The sequence below is a fragment of the Arachis ipaensis genome, chromosome B9 (genome assembly GCF_059453495.1).
Source record: "Arachis ipaensis isolate K30076 ecotype BB chromosome B9, ASM5945349v1, whole genome shotgun sequence".
Classification (NCBI taxonomy): Eukaryota; Viridiplantae; Streptophyta; class Magnoliopsida; order Fabales; family Fabaceae; genus Arachis; species Arachis ipaensis.
The window spans coordinates 32043036-32054452 of record NC_142444.1 but is presented as its reverse complement, the minus strand read 5'-3'; the positions used below and the strand labels follow the sequence as shown (position 1 = coordinate 32054452).

The window sequence follows — 11417 nt, the reverse complement described above, 5'->3', positions numbered from 1 at the left end:
TTCAAACCTAGATAAATAGAAGTAAACAATTAATCCCTTAAGATTAAACTATGGCTTTTGAAGTGATAATACAGTATTAATTTTTTTTTTCGAGGGAGGGGTCTTAAAGTCCCAAATATAGTAGTAATAAACTAATAATACAGTACATTAATAAAATTTGAACAACTTGATATACAGTAAACTAATGAATGCATTATCAAGTGAGAATACTTAAATATTATTATCAATAATACAACAAATTCACATAATTTTCAAAAGAAAATGGTGCAGTATATATCAAATTCATTACACAAAGACTTATATGGTCCAATAAACTTCAAAAATTATCAAACATCATAACGAAAAATAACTTATCAAGAAAACTCCATAGCCACTTCTTGAACAGATCATGAACATGAACCCCAAAGTATTTGTTTCATCCGTGCCTAGCTAGCTAGCATTAAAAAGAAAATAAAATCATATTGAACATTACCAAAGGTATGAACGTGTTCTTTGTAACATAAATTTCTATCTATACTCTCAAACACATCAATTGGAGCAACTAATTACCAATTACAGCACGAGAGCTAAATATGCTAAATATTAATACACAATTACATAAAGGCTTATATGAATATCGGATATTGTCACTAATTTCATTAAATAGTTAACAATCTTTAATAAGAATGAATTATAAATTTTCTTCTAGAACAAACTTATATACAAAAGCATATATATCTACTAATGCTAGTCAATTGAACAAATAAACATACATGCCACTATTATCTAAATACTAACATAAATGATCTTTATTTTAATCAATAACTTTGTTCTATTATCTACTATCTAATAATATAGTTGGTATAAGAAACTCCAATTTGATGTCAGCAAGTTTACAATTGAGAGTAGATTATATTACTTATTTGATTTGTAGTCGCAAACTTAAACTCTATTTTAATTATTTGAGAAGCTTACCTCAGAGTCTTTAAATTTGAGAGTTGAGAACTTGAGATATTTTATTGGATTCATTAACTTTGAGAAGCAGCAGCTGCAATCTTTCTCACATATCCACAAAGTGATATTAGAAAAAGTATTTTTCATAATTAAAAAAAAATAAATAAAATTGATACCACAATTCTTATTCATATCCAATAACAACTAGATTGAAGTATTGAAATTAAATAGAGCATATAGTTAAAACTTAAAATAAAGTATTAAACATTCATAAGTAAAATATATAAATGAATATATAATTAACTATGTTACTATGTAATGTAAGCATTTAGGCTTTATCCTGTAGCAATTGAAATATATCACTCTTCGATCTTTGTGAATTGTGAATAACAATAACAGGTAAAGAGCATATGCACCTAAATCCTGATGTCCTAAATCATATGATTCATATCATATTGGCAACGAGCCAACTACAATTTATTTGCTAATTTGTTGAATATAATGATAGTAAGGAAATTAAAATCAAGAAGCATGAGAAGGAGTCGAGGACCTTACATGCACAAAGCAGAGTTGCAGATGCTAACTTGTCGTGGAGAAGGCAATAATGGCAGAACCGCAGAAGTGCAGAGTCCCAGAATAAAAACCATAAAAGTACAGAACTAGAATGCGATAGGTTAGAGAAGTGGGAGTCAGCCAGTCAGGGAGAGTAGGAGAGTGACAGGGAGGTTACAGTATTTCAAATTAAAACTGAAATTGAAAAGATTGAACTAAGGCGGTGAAGAAATCGAAGGGTTTTTTGGTTGGATTTGGGTTAGGCCAGGCAAGTCATCCCAAACCCGCTGCTATTCATCTTCCAAATTGTCTCGCTTTTGACGCGGTGGAGACGAAGACAATTTCACGATCCCACGATCTTCCACAACGATTTTATGTTTCTAAGTTTCATCAGGAACGGAAGTAGAAACGGACACATACAACACTTGTAGGAACGTATAATCGTCCGTTTTTACGATTAAAGATGCGATTTTTGTTACTTTGGTCAAAAGCTCCTCTTCCAGGGATGAAGCCACCTTGATTTGGACTTATAATGTCAGCTAAGTAAGGTTTTAGGCGGCTTACAAGCACCTTAGTCACAATCTTATACATGACATTGCAGAGACTAATTGGTCAAAAGTCATTCATTCTTCTTGGGGCTTCAACCTTAGGGATGAGTACTATAAGAGTTTCAAGCATGGAAGGTGAAGGTTGTAGAAGGCTTAGAAAAGGGGGGTTGGATCTATGACCTTCTTTTACAATAATGAAATAAGCCTTTACTTATAAGCTTTCACTTAGATTCTGTTTTACCTGTGCAGTAGAAAATTTATGAGACAATTTTGTTTTATCTCATAAATATCAGAAAATAGAACATAAAGAAAGAGAAGAAGAATGACACCAGCATGTATCCCGGTTCAGTTGCCTTGTGCAATGCAACCTACATCCAGTCTCTACCACAACAGTAGTGGAATTTTCACTATAGTTAAAGTATTACATACACCAATTTCACAGGATTGACACAATCCTTTCCCTTTCAAGTTCTATCCTAACTTGACTTGGTTATGCTAATGCCTAACTCTCCACTTTAAGTGCTAACCCAACTTAGAAAGGGGTATCTCACAGGTACAAGACACAAGACATAATAACCAACCTAAAGAAATCTGAAATAACTCTAGACTTTTCTCTTAAGTGTATCACTCAGCCTTTTGTTACTCTTTGGATTTTTCTTAAATTCTCTCATTCAGCCTTTTACCACTTTAGAAATTACAGAAAGATATACATTAAAAGGAAATTACAATCTGTAAAACTTGAAGGAGATTGATGCTTCAACAGCCTCTTTTGCTATGAGTTGAACCGGATTGAGCAAACATTAATCAAGTTCTTCATCTTGGGGGAATGCTTCTTTCTTTAGATATCACTTTCCAAAATGTTGAACCTTCTCAGGAAGCTCTCAATGAAACTCTAACTCTTGTTCTTTCTCCTTGTCTTCAGAAGGAAGAAACTTTTTGTATCTCCTTCCATGTTGCTGAGTTACTTTCTTCTAAGTCAACTCCTCGAATTGTGTGCTACCAACTTATCATTTCACTATTTTCAATTAATCATTAAATTAGGAACTTTGAATCTGAGCCTTTTTGCTTGACCGAAAGCCTCAAAGAAGCAATGGAAAAGTTGTTCAATGGTAAACCCAGATCTGAACCCTTGAGCTACAACTTTGTCCCCAAGAAACAATTGTAACCATTGATTCACAGCAGTGATTATCAAAAATCACTTTCTCCATTTATCCCAAATTGGAGTAGTAGAGTGTTGGAGAAGGAGTGAGGAAAGTAAATTGCATGCAAATGGAAATAAATCACTTTTAGCTTCTGACTTAGCTTGAAATAGTTTGATTTGGGTGATTAGACCTTTGCCTTTTGGATTAAGCTTTCTCTTTCTTTCTTCTATGGTGAATGAATGAGGAATGAAGCTTTCTCTCTCTCTTTTCTTTCTGGTTCTTTTACTGAAGCAATCATGTGAACTTTGGCTTTGGAGATCTTCAACTTGATGGAGTCTTTATGGGCTTGGGTTGGATTTGTTTTATTTAGCCCAGCAGTTTTCTTTGCATTCTTTTCTATGGGCTCCGTTGGTTTGAAAGACCCACCAGCAATGATTTTGATTCCTTGCATTTTGGTTGCTATTTCTTTTAATTTTTGCCTGGATCACTTTATCAAACATAATTAAAAACTAATTGGATGATTAACCCAATAAAATAATATTTGTCATCATCAATTTAAATTAATTAATTTCTTAACTCAACAATCTCCCCCTTGATGACAAACATAATTATAACATTGTTTAAAGGAATTTAACTTGAATAAATTTAAAGAACTCCCTTTGATTGATGTCACTAGCTTTTGTGTTACTCTCCCTTTCCCTTTCAAGAGTTGCTCCCCCTAGATTTATGCTCTTCTCTTTTTTTCTGTTTGCATATTCTCATAGGAAACACAATAAAAGACTATATAAAATATGTTATCCATGGATGAAGTACTCAGCAAGGTTTTCAAACAGTTTATCATCTAATGAAGCTGAATCAAGAGAGTGTGCAAACATCCAAATGTGCATCCCAAAATTGAACAAATCATATCAGCAGTAATGACCAATATTTAGTTCAAAACTGCTCAACCTTAAACAAAATAGTTTATCAAGACTAACAATGGCAAAATATCAACAGATCATGTAAGGCACATTCACATTCTCATACAAAAAAAGAACACAGTAGCAACAAAAACAAACAAAATTCTTAAAAACAAAATGCCTTCTACTCCCCCTTTTGTCATCAAGGGTGGAGCAAAATGATCTAAAACCTGCAATAAAATGTTAGTGCAAAGTCCAAAACAGGTAAGTAACTAAAATTAAGTGCAACAGTTGTTATGAGTATTACAGCATCCGAAATAGACATAGAGTAGTTCAAAAGTAAACAACAACAGTTTTAAGAGACAAAATTAAACAAAAGGCTGCAGCAACGTGAGACCAATTCAGACATCTAATCATCCTCATCAGAAGCAGCATCTTCTTCAGGATTAGTGGCAGTATTGTCATCCTCTTGGAGGTTGTCAATGAATTTCAAGAAGACTGCCACTCTATCTCTGGATTTTCTGAGGAAGTTTTCATGCTTGGTGGCAAGTTTTCTTTGCTCCTTACTCATAGCAATCAAATGGTTTGAATAGGAGACAAACTCCCGCACTACATCCTCAACAACCTCATATAAAGCAGATTTGTGTTTAGTGGAGGCTGAAGTACCCGTGGTAGAAGGAGGAGGAATGTCTTCTGGTTCATAGTCATCATCATCATCATCAAGAACCACCCTTTCAGAATGAGTGGGTCCCTTTTTCCGCTGTTTCATTGAACCACCTCCTTTTAGATAAGAGTGTCTATTTTCATATGACTTATTTGACAAGTGAACACCAAAATGTTCAAAAATACAGGTTAAGAACATGCCATATGGAAGATCTTTATCCTTCTTCTCACTTCTAACACAATCAAACATATATCTTACCATTAAGTAAGCAAAAGAAATTTCAGTTTTTGTGAGAATAGTATACAAAACTAGAGTATCAGTGTAAGACACCCTTTGATATGAGCCACTCTGGGGAAGGATGATATGGTTCACTATGTGGTGGGATTTGTGAGTTGGAGTGATGCCATCAATCAAAGAAATATGTTCACATATATAGGCTAGAGCATCATTGAAAGAGAGACCTACCCCTTCATCCCACTTACCAGATGTATAGGCACATGCACCAACATCAGTGTATTTCAGAGAATCACTGATGGTTTCATTATTTAGAATTATGTCACGGCCTTTTACATAGGAATAAATACCTCCCTCATGGTAAGTCATGTTTACATAAAATTCCTTGACTAAAACTGGGTAAACTGATTTTTTGATTTTAAAAATATAATTCCAGTCAAGAAAAATAAGATTATCAACTTTTTTTTCAGATTTGGTAAATCAACCAAAAAGGTGGGACATAAGGTACGGTGAGCAATGACACCCTCATAGAAATCATTATTCTTGACAGATCAAAAATGATGAGGATTGTAGTTTGAGTGGGAGGTTATGAAGTGAGCTTTGTGTACAAAAGGGTCTACGGAAGGCTCTTTAACAGATTTGAGAAGGATTCGAGTTTTACCTCTTTGAGGACGAGAAGGAGCAAACCTAGGTTTAGGTCTAGTGGGTTCAGACGCAAGTTCCTCTGCAGCAGGACGCTTCCCTTTCGAGGTGCTTGGCTTGGAAAGAGCGTTGGGAGGAGCAGTTGGCTTGAAAGAGGGAGGAGACCTCGAAGGATTCTTTGTGCGAGCCATTGGATCTGTGTGAGGAGGTGAAGTAGGAGGAGAAGGTGAAGGTATAAAGGTTTGGTCTTGGGATCGTGTAGAGGGTTTTGATTTCGTTGGAAGCTTGAGAACCTTTTCATGGGGAGGCTTTTGCAGAATGGTTTTCTTCCTCATTGGTTGAACCTTGGTTTTGAACGAGGAGCACTAATGGTAGTGGGGAGAAACTGAAAAGGTGGAGGAAGGAGTTATGAAGGGAGAAGTCAAAAGGTTGGTAACCGCACCAAAAAAAATGTTTCTTGAAACATGCAACTGCATCACCTATGATTTGACCTTGAAAAGACTTGACATCATGAAAAAGTGATTTGATTTGAAAAAAATAAATATTTTAAAAGAATAAAAACTGATTTAAATAAAATTTTTTCACTAAAGACAAAATACACAAAATCACAAGAATTTAAAGAAACACATTGGATCATCACATGTAACACTCATTGGGCCTAGAGATAGTTATGTTTAAGGAAACATATTGGACCACTCAGAATCTGAACTTTAAGGTTGGCCCAGATGATTCAGCACGTGTATTAGAGCTTAGAAATTTAAGTTCAAAGAGATAATTCTTCATTTGCCCAGAATTGTCTCATCCCAACCCGTGAGACAAAAACTTCAACAAACACATCAGCAATGTGCAAACAATGAATCATGACTTAAAATTCCTAGATTAGTCCTAAGCTTGCAAAATCTGTCTTCAGCTAGAGGTTTGGTGAAAATGTCTACTAATTGATCTTCTGATTTAATAAATTGAATGCTAATATTCCCTCTTTGAACATGTTCTCTTATTGAGTGAAATCTCACCTCAATATGTTTATTTCTAGAGTACAAAACTGGATTTTTGAAAATATTGATGGCACTCATATTGTCACATAGCAATGGAATATTTTCAACATTTAATTTATAATCAGAAAGTTGAGTTTTCAACCAAATAAGTTGAGAACAACAGGAAGAAGCAACAATATACTCGCCTCTGCAGTGGATAAAGCCACTGTGGACTACTTCTTACTAGACCAAACATTTAGGGACTTCCCAAGAAAATAGCATATGCCTGATGTACTCCTTCTATCCACTCTATCTCCAGCAAAATCTGTATCACAATAACCAACTGCAGAAAAATTATCAATCTTAGGATACCATAGACCACAATTGGATGTGACATGAACATATCTAATGATCCTCTTTACTGCTGAAAGATGTGACTCTTTAAGTTTGGATTGGAATCTAGAACACATTCCAACACTTTAAACAATGTCAGGTCTAGAGGAAGTTAAGTACATAAGAGAGCCAATCATTCCTCTATACCTAGTCTCATCTACATCTTTCTTAGTTTCACCCTTTTCTAATTTTGAATTAGGGTGCATGGGAGTTCTTATGGGTTTGGCATTTTCCATACCAAATTTCTTAACTAGTTCCTTGGCATACTTTTCTTGATGAATGAAAATACCATTTTCAGTTTGCTTAATTTAAAGCCCAAAGAAGAAGTTAAGTTCACCCATCATATTCATGTCAAATTCATTTGTCATGAGTTTTCCATATTCAGTACAAAGGGATTCATTTGCTGATCCAAAAATGATGTCATCAACATAAATTTGGACTAGAATGAAAGAATCATTAGAGTTCTTAATAAATAGAGTAGTGTCTGTGGTGCCTCTTTGAAAACTATTTTTCAAAAAAAAAAAAAGAACTAAGTCTCTCATACCAAGTCCTAGGAGCTTGTGTTAATCTATAGAGAGCTTTGGAAAGTTTGAAAATATGGTTAGGAAATTCTTTATGTTCAAAACCAGGTGGTTGTGCCACATACACTTCTCTATCTATCACGCCATTCAAGAATGCACATTTCACATCCATTTGATACGATTTAAAACCACAATAAGCAGCATAAGCTAAAAGAAGTCTTACAGCTTCCATTTGAGCAATAGGGACAAAGGATTCATCAAAATCTATTCCCTTTTCTTGGTCATATCCTTGTGCCACCAATCTTGCTTTATTTCTAGCAATGCTTCCATCTTCACCCAACTTGTTCCTGAATATCCACTTGGTTCCTGTCACTTTCTTGTCACTTAGCTTTGGAACTAATGTCCAAACTTGGTTCTTTTCAAACTCATGATGCTCTTCCTCCATTGCCTTTACCCAGGATGGGTCATCAAGAGCTTCCATGATGTTTTGAGGCTCCATTTGAGAGAGAGAAAAGCAATGTTTGTTTCTTCATTTACTTTTCTAGTGGAAGAACGAGTTTTGACACCTTGTGAGACATCCCCAATGATGAATTTCTGAGGATAGTTCTTGAGGAATCTCCATTCACGAGGTCTTGTGGACTTAGTAACAGGTTCATTCATTGAGGGATTCAATGAACTAGTGGTTTCAAGATGTACACTAGATTCATGAGACAAAACAGAATTGTCTCCTGCAGGATTTTCTTCAGCTGCAATTTCAGATTCATTTTGTTCAGAATTTTCACTCTCATGATTTTGGCCATTTTCACCATCCTTCTAAACTTGATTATCTGCATCACAATCTTCCAAAATGCTTTGAACCAAGTTAGTGTCACAAAATGTAAGATGTATGAACTCCTCAATTATTCTAGCATCTTGATGATATACTCTATATGCTTTACTAGTTGTGGAATATCCTACAAATAAATACTCATATACCTTTGGATCAAATTTTTCTAAATTATCTTTGTTATTTAGAATAAAACATTTGCATCGAAAGATATGCAAGTAATTTAAGTTTGGTGGGTGACCCTTCCAAAGTTCATATGGTATTTTCTTAAAAAATTTCCTTATGATGGTTCTATTCAAAATGTGGCAAGCTGTGTTAACCGCTTCAGCCCAAAGGAATTTTGGAACATTACTCTCACAAAGCATAGGTCTTGTCATTTATTGAATACTTCTATTTTTTCTCTCCACAACACCATTTTGTTGTGGTGTCCTTGGACAAGAGAAGTTGTGTGATATTCCAAATTTCTCACAAAAAGATTCAAATAATTGGTTTTCAAATTTAGTTCTATGATCACTTCTTATTGAGGTGATCTTTAAATCCTTTTTATTTTGAACTTTCTTGCTAAAAAAATCAAAGGCCAAAAAGGCTTCATTTTTGTGTGCAAGAAATAAAACCCAACCAAACCTAGACTAGTCCTCCATAATTACTAAACCATAATGTTTAACACCTAAGCTTTGAGTTCTTGTTGGACCAAATAAATCAATATGTAGCAATTCAAGTGGTCTTTTAGTAGAGATGTTTTTCTTTGATTTAAATGAACTTTTTATTTGTTTTCCCATTTTACAAGAATCGCAAGTGATGTCTTTGTCAAATTTTATCAAAAGAAGACCTTTTACTAATCCTTTCTTAACAAGCTTGTTTATTTGAAACATGCTAGCATGGCCTAATCTCTTGTGCCATAGCCACTTTTCAGATTCTTTGGAGTGGAAACAGGCTACATTGTGATCCTTTAGTTCATCAAGTGTAAGTCCATATACATTATCACAACGCTTAGCTATAAACAACACATCATTGGTCTTTTCATCTACAACATAGCATTCTAATCTTTTAAAAGTCACTAAATAGCCCAAATCACACAATTAACTTATACTCAAAAGATTATGCCTTAAACCATTAACCAAAAAGACATCATCAATGAAAGTAGAGTGATTATTACCTATTTTTTCAACAGCAACAATTTTACCTTTTTCGTCATCTCCAAAGATCACAAAACCTCTATCATACTTGTTGAGTTTGATGAAGAAAGTTGACCTTTCAATCATATGCCTAGAACACCCACTATCTAAGTACTACATATCTTTCTTTTACTCAATTAACCTGGGTATCCAAATTAATTTGGATCCTTTGAACTTAATCCACCTTGGTTATCCAAGTGCATTAAAGTCACACACAACATTGTAAGTTTGGTTTTCTACTTTTCTTTTTTTAATGAAGCATTGTAAGTAAGAATGACCTATTTTCTTGTAATTAAAGTAATGATTTTCTTATGCATGTTGCTGAAATTGATTTGAATTTTGATGTTGGAAAAGATTTAGGACTTGAGTTTTTCTGGTTTTTGGAAGATGTGCATTTCTTTTGACAAAGTGATTTTTGTTGTTATTGTTCCTTTTTGCAAAAGCATTCAAACCAGAATTTTTGAAAGCATATGGGCCTTTTAAAGATGAGGTTCTGTTTTGAAAAGATGAATTTTTGAACGTAACCTCATTAGTTGAAATATAGCCCAGACCCGATTTGTTTAATATAGGTTAAGTTCTTAAAGATGATTCAGTTTCCTTAAAATAAGAATTTTCAAATTCCTCTTCATTGGTGGGAATGTGTCCCATACCATATTTGTTAATGAAGGATCTTGTTTTTGAGGAAGAGGCCATGAATTTTGTGGAGGAGTTATCAAAAACTGCATCATCTTTTATCACATATCCTAAACCAGATTTTTCAAATAATGGTCTTTGATTTGCAAGTAGTTTGTCCAAGTTACTAGAGCTATGAGCAAACTTTGCTAAATCACTATTCAATCTTTTAATCATTTCATTTAATCTTTCGTTTTCAGCAACTAGCTCTTGAGAAGGATCCACAATGTGCTTTCCTTTTAGTTTTTTAAGTTCAGATTTCAGAAATCTATTTTCTTCAATAATATCCAAAGCACATTCGTTTTCCTTCACTTTTTCTTTCAAAAAATCATTTTCAGCTTTTAATATTACTTTTTCAGATTTATATTTATTGTATTTGTTCCACAGTTTTTTAGAATTGAGGGTGAGATCATCAATGATAACATGTAAATCATCTATAGATAAATCATAACAATTTACCTCATCGAGTTGATCATCACCAGCCATGAAGCAGATTTGAGCTTCGCATTCGGAGTCTTCTTCCTCATCTGAATCATTTTCAAGATCCTCCCAAGATGCCATGAGTACTCTCTTCTTTTCTTTCTTTCCTTTATCCTCCTTTTTGAGTTTCGGACAATTATACTTGAGATTTCCAGCCTCCTTGCAATGGTGACAAATCACTTTATTCATGTCCTTCTTGTACTCCTTTGAGCTTGAACCTTTGTACTTGCCTTTGTTCCTCATTAGCCTTCTAAGTCTCCTAGCAAAAAACACAAGTTCATCATCTGAAAAACTGTCACTAGAATCACTTTCTTTTGATTCAACTCTTAACTTAAGGGCTATTCCCTTTTTCTTTGAGTCTTGGTTCGTGTTTGTGGTTTCATATGCAAGGAGTTTCCCTCTCAGCTCATCATATGTTATGGGACTTAGATTATTGCTTTCGGCTAGAACAGTGACCTTCATTTCCCATTCCTTTGTGAGGCTTCTAAGGATTTTTCTCACTAGAGTTTGTTCTGAGTAGGTTGTACCCAAAGCATCAAGGTTGTTGATTATGATTGAGAATCTCTCAAACACTTCATCAATACTTTCTCCATCCTTTATGTTGAACATCTCGTACTCTTTTCACAGCATATCGATCCTCATTTTCTTGACCTGTTTAGTGCCTTCGTGTGTAACCTGGAGTTTCTCCCAGATTTCTTTAGCTATCTTACATCTAGACACCTTTCGATACTCTTTAAAGTTGATAGCACAGTGAACAAGGTT

The 11417-nt window shown here is 34.3% G+C and overlaps 1 protein-coding gene across 1 annotated transcript; it reads right to left on the bottom strand.

Moving 5' to 3' along the window:
* Positions 1-10073: 10073 nt before the first annotated feature.
* LOC107615353 (uncharacterized) lies at positions 10074-11264 on the bottom strand. Its single transcript, XM_016317422.1, has one exon. It carries the CDS (start codon positions 11262-11264, stop codon positions 10074-10076), a length of 1191 nt encoding a protein of 396 aa, XP_016172908.1.
* Between the last annotated feature and the right edge of the window lie 153 nt (positions 11265-11417).

What these genes read in the sequence shown, in the direction of transcription:
- LOC107615353 (XM_016317422.1), bottom strand. Translation starts at nt 11,264, where the DNA reads ATGTTCAACATAAAGGATGGAGAAAGTATTGATGAAGTGTTTGAGAGA.